Raw genomic sequence first — 14,182 nt, forward strand, 5'->3', positions numbered from 1 at the left:
TTTTAAAAATTTTACAAGTATTTGACTTTGTGATCAAAATCATTTTTGCTTCCACAGTGAAATTTTAAACCCAATTTCACACTATCCATTAATCTCTCCATGTAATCCCTTATATGAAAGGTAGATACATAATTAAAAATAAATATACTGAATGTACTCCAATAACATATACAGACATTTTGTGCTCATAATATAATTTTGCTAGTTGTTATACACTATCCCAGAATAAGAGATTAGTGTTTTGAGAAAATATAACTTTCTAAAAAAGACAAGTTAGGAATTCTTTTCCTAAAAAACAACTGGGCAATATATCAAATTGAAATATTATAAGTCAGTGCTGCATTATGATATAAAAATCATGGAAATAAGATTTTATTTGGACTCAAAATCACCACACATTTGCTAAATCCATTAATGATTTAAAGCAAGTATGCTTATAAAACTGCCACGTAAATATATCTGGACAAGGATTTCAAAAAATCCCTATTTCAAAAAATAAGCTAGTTTTTTTTAAAAAAAAACTTATTTGGACTGTGCACTTCCAACAGTGATAATTAGTGCTTAGGCCAAACAAAGTATTAAAAAAAAATCTGTATCAGAAATCATGGGCCTCTTAATTTTTAAGTGTCTTCTAAAAGTTGTCTTCTTTGCCCAGGAAAAACATGTCAGTAAATGAAATAAGCATATATTGAATGCAATGTGATACTTTTGCCAAATTCCACCATCAATATAAGAAATTTTAATTTGGAAGGGAACAAATACCAGATTAGAGAAAAAAGCAACAAGAGAAACCCTTTTTTCTCACTTAGCATTTTAGAAAAAACAGATAATTTAGATCTGTTTCTTCTAACCAAATATTTTTAATTCACTGTATATGACATTCTCCTTATAGAAACAATAAGATCCCTTGACCCTGAGTAGTCAGTGTACACACTAATGACATCACCACGTCACTGGGGTCACCTCCACCTGTTGATCACCCCATGCACTCGAGTTGTAACTTTCTGACCTATTTACCTTCAGTGACATTTGAAAACCTATTAGTCAAAAGCTGCAGAGAGTGTGAGGCCTGTGAATGATTTGAAGATATGTTAATCCTTTCCCATCACACCTGCTTTGGCAACTGTAATAACTGATTGTCTCTGCAGCTTGGCTGCAGACTCTAGGGTGCTACTTTCTCTGGAGGAAGGTCAGATGGGTTAGGAGGGGCCAGCTCCTGCCTGTGTGGCATTTCCATTTGCCACATGAGGTTATCCAACAGTTAAAGAAAAAAAATCTGACTTCAGCCCATGGACCATTAATAATTGGGTTGAACTCTGAGCTAAGGTTCATATCTGTGCTAGGTAGTACTGGTGGTTTAAATACATTTCACACAGAACAAAAAAATGTACCTACCAAATGTTGAAGGCTGGTCTTCAGCTCTGCCCCTCACAGGAAAGTAATTACGTGGATGACTGTTATATATAACTGAAGCAAGTGAATACAGGTCAGAAGACATCTCTGCTGAACCCTCAAATAATCCTGCCATTGACTCTACTATGCTCACAGTTTCTGGAGCCATGGGGTTTATATATTGCACCTGAAAACAGATATTTGCAAAGACAGTGATGGTTACATTTAATAATGGCTTCAATCAAGTACTAGTTTCAACAACTAGTAATTTTGGAATGATAAATTTTTTAAAGATAATGTTATTTCCAGGACTACTGTCTCCCTTACACTCCAAATTTTCATTCTGAAACTATTAAAATCCTGCATCATTGTAGCCCATTATGATCAATTCTGTATCTTAAAACTCCATACTGCATTGTGCAAAAAAGAAAATAATTTATTTCTGACTCAAAAATGGTTGAAAAAAATAGCCATCCTCATGCAAAGTTTCATGACTAAAATATTTTAGCTGCTTACCACCCAATAATAAGTTGTCTAGGCCTACTGCCTTATTAAAATGTGTTTTGCTTTGCCAATTTATGTCCTCATTTGTACACCAGGTGTGAGCAGCCTGCATGCCTACTGGGTATATGTCAATAATAACAACCTATAATCGAGTGAAGTTACAGACATGAACAAAATTACATGGCAATAATTTTCAAACAGTTCAAGACAGACCTACGTAAGGCTATGGGTCTAAGGAATATTTTAGGTAATTGTGATTGTTCCAAGATGCACCAAAGTAGCAAATAATGACATGAAATAAAACATCATGAGCATATTACAAGTATATACAATAGAGCTTTATGTTAGGACGGCAAGAGAACTCTCTCCATTCTTCCCACACAGCATGACAGATTGAAACAAAATGAAAAAATCTGAAAATAATCTAGGTTTAGATGATACCAAGACAATATTAGTAATTGTGTCGATTGTGATAATGGAATTACATAATGAATTAGAATTTCAGTATTTTTTAGGAATCCATACTTAGTTAGGCATGTAAGAGCAAAAAGATATGAACTCTGGAATTTATTTTAAAATATACCTGCATCAACAGCAAAAATGAGAGATGGCAACAAAGACAGCATGTTGATAATTATGGAATCCAGGTGATAGGTTAATGGATGCACATTATACTCTTTTTTCTTTCATTTATACCAGTTAAAATTTTTCAAAATGAAGTATTGGGGAAAAATAGACAATGTTTTAAGAACTACTCTTTTTTTGTCAATTTCTTCAAGACTCACCTCCAAACCTTTTTTTTTTTGTAGAATATTTTTTTCAAAGAAGAAAATCACTCTATTCCTTCCAAATCCATGTTCTTGCACCTTCAGAATTTCTAATTCATAATATAGATTTTATTTATTTATAAATTTTGATACACCTATCTTTTAATTATTTTTGGAGTTGAGCCCAACACAGGCTTTTAATTCCTTATGAACATAAAGCACTTAGTATTTTTTTTTTTAAAGCAGATGCTCAGAAAAATATCTGGAAGGCAAGGAATTTTAAGGCTGCTTAGTTATTTAACTAGTTACAAAGGCAGATCATTTGAATATTAACTTTTCTGAGAAATAAAATTGAGAAAAGATGCAAAGGTATATCTAATTCTCCAAATGATATTTATAAGATAAAATTACCTAAATCTTATTTCTTTACCCAGGGAAGTATTGTGATGAAAAGCAGGGAGATATCAATAATATTTATTCCAAAAATATTATGATAAATCACTCTGGATAAGGAACCATACTTGGAACAAACTAAAGATCTTCCACCTTCCAAGGCACACTTCAACTTTACCTCCACTAGGAAGTCAGAGAAGGCATGAATAACAAACACATAACTCAGAGATGCTCTGGTATTCCAGTCAATAGTTTAATGCCTGAACCACACAGCTGTTTCCACTATCAATCAACCACCCTTTGAGAATCCAGTGTGCACTACAGAGGGTACAACGGGGTAATACAAAGAATTTCCCCTGAACTATGATTTTGTGTTAAATCTCACAATATTTTATACCGTCAGATACATTTTTGAGAGTTAAGCCATAGTATCCCATCAATTAACTAAGTTAAGCATCTCTGTTGACAAATTACTGTTCCAGCCTAAGAGGTGACTGAGTGATTTTGACTATCTGAACTTCTTCCAAATACACTGGAACAACCCTAACTATGAGTGATTTGAACTGGTTTTGTAAAAATCCAGAATTACTAATTATCACCAAGTGTGTCATTTTGTGAATATTTCTCACACTTTGCCTCTTTAAAACGGGGATTAGGTTTTTCAAAGGATGAAAAAGAAATAATTTTAAGAGTAAAAATGATAGGAAAGAATCAGAACTTAAGAAAGTAATGAGAAGTGGCTAAGAAACAGGAGTGGAAATGAGTGAGAGAGAAGGAAATAAAGGCCTATCACAACTCCCCCAAGGTTGGCCTCATTGAGTTAGTCTAGTATTCTCAACCCCAGCACTAATGACATTCCACGTTTGAGAATTTTTTTGTTATAGGGAGCTGTGCAGGGCATTGTAGGGACCAGCCTCCCTGGTCCCTACCCACTAGAAACATACTCCCTGTGGTGACAATGAAAACTTCAGAGATCGTGAAATGTCTCCTGGAGAGCAAAACTGCCCTTGATCGAGTAAAAACTGAGTTAGGCAATGTCGCAATTCATCAACATGAAAGCCTTCTCATATGCTACCTAGGAATCCTTGGAATTGATATGAAAGAAGTCTTCAGAGTTCAGTTCCTAATGCACCTGAATAAACCAACCTGATTCTACATGTAACAGTCTTCATTATAGCTAATATGATTGTATTTTCAAAAACTTTACTATATCTATCAATTTATACTTTCTGGAAGTCTACTCAATTGGTTTAATGAAAACGTTGACTTATTCTTAAGAAATGCTTCCATATTTTCTTATAAACTATAACATGATTTGTACTATTTTCAACCAGTGGTAAAAAGAATTTTATAATTAGTATATGTTTGGAAGCCTTCTAATGGAAACTGTATCATTCTGCACTTATTTGAGTGACAAATCCTTAACGCCTGATTCTGTCTATGTTCCTAATGCTCAATAAAGTAAACATTTTTAGAATTCCTATACTACTTTCGAGTCTTGTCCTCAGCCTCATTCTTGAGCCCCTGGCCAAGCATTTGGCTTGCGTTCTTATGTTCACCACTGACAAACATTTATATACTTGGGAAATATGTTGGATGAAACGATGTATCTATACAAATCTCAGAAATTTGTGACACTACATAGCAAGATGTCTTTGGGAAGAAAACCCCTCAGGATTTGATCTGAAAAACAAGTACAGAAGTACAGAATGAGATCTGAGTGTGAAATTCAACTAGAGAGCAATTAATGAAGAGTGGACTTTAGGATTTTTTATACTTTCATCTAGGTGGAATGCTAAGTCGCTTCAGTCGTGTCCGACTCTGTGCAACCCCATAGATGGTGGCCCACAAGGCTCCCCCATCCCTGGGATTCTCCAGGCAAGAACACTGGAGTGGGTTGCCATTTCCTTCTCCAATGCATGAAAGCAAAAAGTGAAAGTGAAGTCGCTCAGTCGTGTCCGACTCTTCGTGACCCCATGGTCCGCAGCCTACCAGGCTCCTCCGTCCATGGGATTTTCCAGGCAAGAGTACTGGAGTAGGGTGCCATTGCCTTCTCCATAGAAGAATAAGTCTCCCGAATAAATTAATTTTATTCTTTGCATTTATAGAAGCAGAAAATTCATGCTAAAGGAGAAAATAATTCTGCTCAATTTGGTTCTAGTCAAACCATATATGGAATATGGTGTTCAGCTGAGGAAGAGGCTCATTGATAAACTGGAAAATAAATACACAAGAGAGTAATCAATAATATGAATGACCGTTAAGAAACTGAGGATATTAAGCCGTAGGGAAACCATGACCATTATTTTCAAATGATAAAAAGTTAAATCATTGTATATTGTTATTACTAATGGAGACACCAACATTTAAAGCTACTTTGTACCAAGTACAGTGATAAATATTTTTACCCGTGTGATCACTTAATTATATCCCAAAGAAAAAGGTATTATTATCTCCATTTTACAGTCAGCTGTTCATGTTCATAAAACTAGTCATAGCAGAGGTAGGACTGGAATATATTTCCCTGGTTGCAAATCCCAGACTCTAAGCTACTCTAAGCTACCGTGTGGGTCTGGAGAGAAGAAATGGGATAAACTGGTAAACACTAGAGAACAAATACTTCAGTTCAAAACTGTTAAAGAACATGGTAGTTTCTTATTTATATATGTTCTGGACCCGTCGTAGTGCCTGGAACTTGATAGTTACCTAATAAATGCATGCCTGTGAGACCACAAAGAAGCATGGTTTAAAGCTTATAGAACAGGAGCTGATTACATGCTTGTGGATACCCTATTGTCAGAGTTGATCAAATATTTTAGCAGAGGCTGGATTTCCAATCATTTATTAGTCATGTTATTGACTACCTTCATATATAAGCTTGGAAGTTGAAATAAAAGTCCTCAAACCCTGAGATTAAATTTTCAATGTTTTTTTTCAAAGATGTGTTTAAACAGTGAGAGTAAAATCCTATGCATATTTCAGCATGCTTAAATAACTCCTGTCTGTTAAGAAACAAACAAGTCATGAGAGGTCACTGGAAAAATTTCAATAAGGGTGATGAAATCAGAGCAAACCTAGCATCGGATGATTATATTTTAATACTTTTTAAAAAATGTCATGATCATGATGTATGCAGGTAGCTAAAAATACAGGAGATGATGAAGGATTTTCAATGAAAATAATATTTTCCTGTCTGTAGCTTTACAACTGCAAGTCTTACTCTCTAGAAGAAACATTTTTTTGAGATTTTGAAATCAATTGTTTATTTTTAATTAAGATATAATCAACATATAACATCAAATTACTTTTCAGTGTGCAACACAATGATTCAATATTTGTATATTTGTTGGAAGCAACGCCTTTAATCATTTCAGTTTCAGTTCTTACGGTGTTACTTCTAAAACCACTAGATAATATATTTTACTTTTCCGTTAAGGGTCACTGGGTTTCCCTTGTGGCTCAGCTGGTAAAGAATCTGCCTGCAATGGGGGAGACCTGGGTTTGATCCCTGCGTTGGGAAGATCTCCTAGAGAAGGGAAAGGCTACCCACTCCAGTATTCTGGCCTGGAGAATCCATGGACTGTATATAGTCCATGGTGTCGCAAAGAGTCACTTACTTTGCTGCTGCTGCTAAGTCGCTTCAGTAGTGTCCGACTCTGTGTGACCCCATAGACGGCAGCCCACTAGGCTCCCCCATCCCTGGGATTCTCCAGGCAAGAACACTGGAGTGGGTTGCCATTGCCTTCTCCATATAATTTCTAGGATATCTGTATTAGTAATTTTACCAGACATTATAACATGAGAGGATTTATTACTCATTTGATAACTTTTTCATGTAATTCAACCAACCAAATAAACACAGTTTAATATCTCTCTTTGGGATGTTTCAGGGGCCCTCTGAAGCACCCCAAAGTTGGCTAGAGGTCAAAGGAACTTCAAAAGAATTCGATTTAGGAAGTTTTATCAAAAAAAAATCAATTAGAAGCATTTAGAACATTTGGTCAGATTTAGTCAATGTTGATGGGTGTATCATTTAGCTTGTTGATATGTCACAATAGGCCTAAATACCAAGGCTCAAGGTGTAGTGAAAGTCAGCTCCACCATCTTGGACCTAGTTGACTCTAACCAGTTTTCTTATGTAAGTTTTCACTTACTTTGGACAGTATCAATTGACTTTCTGCTACAATAGGAAAGCATTAATTACTAAAATAGATGCATATTCATATTCCAAGTCCATTCTCATTTTTTATTTACTTTTATAGTTTAAATGCATTAATATTTTAATCTGGATGGACTGTAACCCAGAAACTGCAGAGCAATGCCTCTCTCATGATCCTTCTACTATCCCTAACCCATGCTGTTCATGCTTTTGTATAATCCCTTACTCTTGCATGGGAAATGTGATTTTCATCCAACCAATGGACTAAGGGAAAGACAATGGGATGTCACTCCCATGGTTACATCATACAGACTGTCCTTGCTGGCTTGATGAAGTGGATGGCCATGTTGGGAAAGTTCTGTGGCAAGAAACTGTGGGGGACCCCTATGAGCTGGAGCTAAGGATAGTCTCTAGTCAAGGGGCCAGCAAGGATCCAAGGCCCTCAGTTTTATAATCAAAAGGAAATTAAATCTGAGTCAGCCAAGACTCAGATTTAATTTGAGTCAAAAATCTAAGTCCGCCAAGAAGTAGATTCTTCCCCAGTTAAGCATTCATATGGGAACACAGGAAGGAAAGACCCTTAACTGAAGCCTTATGAGACCCTTAGCAGGGAACCTACACAAGCTGTCTGGATTCCTGACCCACAGAAACTGTGAGATGATAAATGTGAATTGTTTTAAGCTTGAGGCAAACTGTTATACAATGGAAAACTACTAGTGTAGTAAGCTAACAAAAATAGTCCAGGCAATCCTGAGCTGGAGTGAGGACACAAGAATGGAATACAGAGGTATGAAGGTTACACTTTGAACTGGCCTTAACATTGAATGGCTATTAAATGCTAAGTATAACCAAGGTCAGAGGTAATCCCAAGATTCTAAGCCCTCATGAAGACAAGATAATGGTGCCATCATCCAGAAAGAGAGACATCAGACATATAAAAATGCCACAAAAGCCTCCCGAATTCTTCAACAATGACTTACAGATCAAAGATCTGTGGTGTGACCAATCCAAGGGGACAGGGAATTCTAAGCCTGTTATTTCATATCTGGGTTTCAACTCAGTCTCTCTCCTGACCTTGTTATCGATCATTAAAACTATCAATTACCCTTACAGACTTTCTTCTTCTGTCCCATAGGAAAACTAATAGGTCCCTACCACTAATAGGCTCCTCCTTCCAATCAAGAACCAAGTCCTATTATCTCAAAAAAAGATGCTTGTTTTGTTGTTTTATGGGGTAGATGAGTTTAAATGTGATGAGTCCTGGCAGAATTTCCCCAGAAATGATTGTAATTAGGGATGCAGAGTGTCAGAAAAATCATCATGGAAAACGAGGTGAAAGAGTCATGCAAATAGGAAGCAGTGACTGACACTGTAACATGGCTGAAGACAGAACTCTCCAGAATACCCTTATAAGGAAGGAATTAGAAAACAGTAAAAGAGCTAGCTTTCTTAATTTATTCTTTTTCATAGTACAAGGCCAAATTGTTTTGCAAAGTTGCAGTATATGACAGTGGAGCAAGTACTAGGGAGAAAACGGTTGTGTCAAAAGCTGGGGAGGTGGAGGTAAAGGAATGGGTTTTGGAGGACACAGGGAAGATGAGGACAGTTAAAAACGTATATCCGAGGGTTCAGGGTTGGGAGCACATGTATACCTGTGATGGATTCATTTTGATATTTGGCAAAACTAATACAATTATGTAAAGTTTAAAAATAAAATAAAATTAAATGTAAAAAAAAAAAAAACTCAACATTCAAAAAAAAAAAAACAAACGTATATACGCTTTATTTGACGTGTAGGAGGTCACTGCTGCTGCTGCTGCTGCTGCTAAGTCGCTTCAGTCGTGTCCGACTCTGTGCGACCCCGTAGACGGCAGCCCACGAGGCTCCCGTCCCTGGGATTCTCCAGGCAAGAACACTGGAGTGGGTTGCCATTTCCTTCTCCAATGCATGAAAGTGAAAAGTGAAAGTGAAGTCGCTCAGTTGTGCCTGACTCTTAGCGACCCCATGGACTGCAGCCCACCAGGCTCCTCCGTCCATGGGGTTTTCCAGGCAGGAGCACTGGAGTGGGTCGCCAGTGCCTTCCCCAACTTCTAACAAGACTTGAAGGATTTCAAAAATTCTTAGGACACAGTGTGGAGGCTATACTCTGAGAAGTTAACGAGTGAATAGAAAATTCCTTACACCAAGGTCAAGGAAAAGGATACATACTAAGCCAGACGTTTTATCTGTTATCTCCTTTACTCCTCATCATACCCTTCAACAGAAGGTAGGCATATAAGCTCTACTCTAAAAATGAGGGCAGCAAGTCTCCAAAAGTTGACTCAAGGTCATAGAAAAGGAGGAAAGGGCAGAGTCAGGGTAGGACACTGGCTCACCGGACTTAGAGCTCCTGCCACATGTCTCCCCACGCCAACCTCTGAAAGGCAAACCCAGACACCAGTCACACAGGAAAGCGGAAACATCAACAATGGGCCTGATATAATGAAGAAATATACAACCACAGAAAGAAGTATAATGTCTCCTTTTATTGAAACTGAAGGAAACGAATATTGTGTCCCAATGAGGGTGAAAGGTCTAATGCCATGATGAATAATTACAACAGGTCACAATTGTTCAGGTCACCAGACTTACCATACACCAGGTGGAGTTCTAAGCTCCTCACACATTAATCCATTAAATCCTCACTAACAACTCTGTGTTACACAGATTCTTAGAGTCCCTATCTTAAAGAGGAAACAAGTTTAGAGAGGTCAGGTCTACTCTTCCAAGGTTAAACCATCAGTAAGGCCAAAAGCAAGGTTTAAACCCAGCATTCTGTCTCCTAGTTCCATGACTTAACCTCTCTGCTGTAAAACACACTGCTGCTGCTGCTGCTGCTGCTGCTGCTAAGTCGCTTCAGTCGTGTCCAACTCTGTGTGACCCCATAGACAGTAGCCCACCAGGCTCCCCCATCCCTGGGATTCTCCAAGCAAGAGCACTGGAGTGGGCTGCCATTTCCTTCTGCAGTAAAACACACTAAATGACCAAATTACGAATATAAACCCAGATTTGTATATACCAAAGCTCATGTGATCTCTATTACATCACAGGGATTGTGGATCATATCATAAGAAGTCTTTCCTGAATCTCTTAGTTTCAAGAGAAAAAGAGGCATGGCTTATCATTCAATAGATATCATTAGCAGAAGTGGGAGACCTGCCACACAATCCTAAAAGAGTGAAGTATCTAATTTAAGGCCTTCTCAGCAGGAGCAGAGGGTTAAGCTTTTGCCCTGTCCCTGAGCTGTCGACTAAAGTATCAGAGAAAGCATAACTCAACATCTTTTACACAAGAGGAATGGAGTCAGTATTGGATTAAACTATAACCCTGGGCCAGAGGTCAAACAACTTGTACTAATGAGTCCTGGTTGGCCAGAATGCACTAAGCACATAGTAAAGTAGTGAAAAAGTTGGCTTAAAGCTCAACATTCAGAAAACTAAGATCATGGCCTCTGGTCCCATCACTTCATGGCAAATAGATGGGGAAATAGTGGAAAGAGTGTCAGACTTTATTTTGGGGGGCTGCAAAATCACTGCAGATGGTGACTGCAGCCATGAAATTAAATGACGCTTACTCCTTGGGAGGAAAGTTGTGACCAACCTAGATAGCATATTCAAAAGCAGAGACATTCCTTTGCCAACAAAGGTCCATCTAATCAAGGCTATGGTTTTTCCTGTGGTCATGTATGGATGTGAGAGTTGGACTGTGAAGAAAGCTGAGCACCAAAGAATTGATGCTTTTGAACTGTGGTGTTGGAGAAGACTCTTGAGAGTCCCTTAGAGTCTCCTTACAAGGAGATCCAACCAGTCCATTCTGAAGGAGATCAGCCCTGGGATTTCTTTGGAAGGATGATGCTAAAGCTGAAACTCCAGTACTTTGGCCACCTCATGCAAAGAGTTGACTCATTGGAAAAGAGTCTGATGCTGGGAGGGATTGGGGGCAGGAGGAGAAGGGGATGACAGAGGATGAGATGGCTGGATGGCATCACTGACTCGATGGACGTGACTCTGAGTGAACTCTGGGAGTTGGTGATGGACAGGGAGGCCCAGCGTGCTGCGATTCATGGGGTCGCAGAGTCAGATGTGACTGAACGGCTGAACTGAACTGAAGGTAACTTCCAGGTGCGTATCAGAAATGGAGGAAGTCTGGGACTAGGAATAGAATGGATAATATACGTGGAGAAAAACAAGAGCACAGCTAGAAGAAGTAATGATTCTGGACCAAACAAGTGGAACCTAATTGCTGAATAACCAGCAGGCAGGGCCTCCAAGTTACAGTGTGCTACACTCACTGGTCTTAAATAGATGTATTTTTTGTGAGCCCCGGGAACCACCAATATCTGGATACAATCAGTTTAAAGTCTTAGAAGGATTTCCCAGGTGAACAGCTGTCTGGATGAGGTAAATGAAGACAGTGAAGGAAAAATTAGTGCTGCCTATATTGGGTTGGCAAAAATGTTCATTTTGATTTTTCCATAGCGTCTTACAGAAAATCCCAAACAAACTTTTTGGCCAACACAACACTTTCAAATAGAAACAAAGCAGGGAAAGAAGGCTTCCAGTGTGACTAGAAGCAAACACTGTCCTCTTATTTTATATTTATGAAGTGATTTCATCTCTTATTTATTTGATTTCTTTAGTCAAATGTATATTGCTTGTTTTTAAATGAGGTAGCTTTGAGAAATCTGGGTTCCTAAGACTAAGGGGGACAAAACCATTTGTCAACAACAGTTACTAAAGTTATTGTGTCTTTCTTTGGCAACTATTCCAAATTGCAAGCACAACCTTAGGAGGAGTATTTAAATCTTAACAGAGTTTCCAAACAATTCATTAACTTTATTACCATAATAGCATTCACTTATGGAAGTACCTTTAGTCCTGCTTAATTGCCCAATTAACATTTTTCATATGCTGAAAAAGAATAGTAGCACTTAACTAATAATAAATGTCTTGAATTGAAATATGATGAGCTAGATTATCAGCATAGCTAAATTTACTTCACTTTGTACTTTGAAGCTTGTCAAATATTTTATGTTTGCATGTTGGCAAATCTCCCAAGTTATCTGGGCTAAAACCGGGTAGAAAGGGCTCAACACAATAGGAAATTCAAGGGCAGTACCTCATCTTTTCCGATCAGCAGAGTATCTTCTAAAATCACTCTTGTCTCGGAAACTAATACTCTCACTCGATATTGGTTAATGATGCCATTGGGTTGTCGTGGTTTCTTCCAGGTAATTCTTATTTCTGTGGCTTCTACTTCTGCAACCTGCAAATCAAATACTGCACCTGGAGCTAAAAAAGAGAAGAGGAGGGAGCTTTAAAAATACCTTCTCAGATTTCTAAAAATTCCAGAAGGCAGCTCATGACTGAAGGCATATAAGCAATTCTGTTAGAAAACAGACTAAAACAATTTACTAATTTATGAACAATTGGATTTGTATCAGACCCTTTAAAAACACAGATAACTAATGTTAAATTTCTATACATTGCTCTCCACATGTACACAAGAAACAGAGTAACATAATTTTCCCAAATCAAAATGCCATAACATTTGTTCAGAACAAATTAATTTATAAAAATAACTTTCCAGGGAAAGTTGTTTATGACTGATGAATTCCTAGTAGAAATCTTGAAGGCTCTACAAAAATTAAAACATACCAAAAGATAATATCTGGAATACTCTGAATGCAATTACACGTAGCTGGTAAACTCTATTAGGCAATTTTTATTTTGTTTGAAAAATTAATTGATTTTTATCTGCTGATTTTATAAATTATGTGAATCTCAAATTTCAGATGCCCTTACTCTTTGCAGAAGTAAAGAAAAAGAAGGAAAAACAATTGGTTTTAGATAAGGTATCAACTACTTAAATTCCAGTTAGAAAGTCACCAAGTGGTGATCATTTTGTAATGAATAAATGCATCAAATTATTAAATACATAAAATAAATGTATGTATGTCATCAAGGGCAACTACTAGGAAACCTCCCAGTACAACAGGACCAATCAACCAAGAAAAATTCTACTTTGGGCACTTGTCCACTTTTAGTTTATATTTCATTATGTGATTATTAATAGCCAATTCCTCCCTTCACATTTAGTCTCCCTATCTCTAAAATGGGTGTCATTAAATCTTTCCTATCACTATACAAGATTACAATAAGGAATAAATGGTTCAAAAGACTTTATAGTATGCTGGCTGAAGAAAGAGAAAATGTGACATAAAAGCACTGTTCTTTATGATTAGGATGTGGTCATACATTACATTTCTTTCCCTAAGGTAAAATGTTACACACAGTTAGCAAATTCCAGTTGGAAGAAAGACATATTAAGGATAAAATACAAACGAAGAATGATTCTATTCTTCTTTAAGATAACAGAAAGGAATTAATGTCACAACTCCCATAAATATTATTTATAATTAATGAACCTAATTAAGCTGAAGTTAAACATGAAGTTAGCATAATCATGTAGTATTTCATCTTAGAGATTAAGAGTTGGGTTTTTTGGTCCCTATAAAGTAATCAGTACAAAACAACTCCTTAGATATTTTAATAGTGTAAATATTTCTCAATGTTTGTTGACTAGTGAATGACTAGATAGCTGAACTCTGAATCTCAAAACCATGACAACCCAATGGAATCATTAACCAATATCAAGTGAGAGTATTAGTTTCCAAGACAAGAGTGATTTTAGAAGATACTCTAAACTCTGAACTCTGAAATTAGAAGCCTATTATTTGATTATTGCAGTCAAGTCTCCAGAGTCTAGTATGGGTAAAACCTGTGCTCAAAATTAAGAGATAAATGTTACATGGGTACACTCATAACTTGTCAATTCTTTCAATCTACTTTCCTAAAAACATTTCGGTGTATCTCTATACAGAAGGATAATTCTTTACCTTGATTTCCCCACAGGTATTCTAATCTGA

General features: G+C 37.1%; 1 protein-coding gene across 1 annotated transcript in view; it reads right to left on the bottom strand.

Moving 5' to 3' along the window:
- The window catches only part of PTPRQ (protein tyrosine phosphatase receptor type Q), a 229,553-nt gene that overhangs the window by 195,608 nt on the left and 19,763 nt on the right, over positions 1-14,182 (bottom strand). Inside the window, exons 9-10 of the mRNA XM_070370967.1 lie at positions 12,373-12,545; positions 1,396-1,579 (exon numbers count right to left, since the gene is read on the bottom strand). Of these exons, the coding sequence (XP_070227068.1) occupies positions 1,396-1,579; positions 12,373-12,545 (357 nt within the window). The remainder of the gene's footprint in view (positions 1-1,395; positions 1,580-12,372; positions 12,546-14,182) is intronic.

Source organism: Bos mutus, chromosome 5 (genome assembly GCF_027580195.1).
Source record: "Bos mutus isolate GX-2022 chromosome 5, NWIPB_WYAK_1.1, whole genome shotgun sequence".
Taxonomy (NCBI): Eukaryota; Metazoa; Chordata; class Mammalia; order Artiodactyla; family Bovidae; genus Bos; species Bos mutus.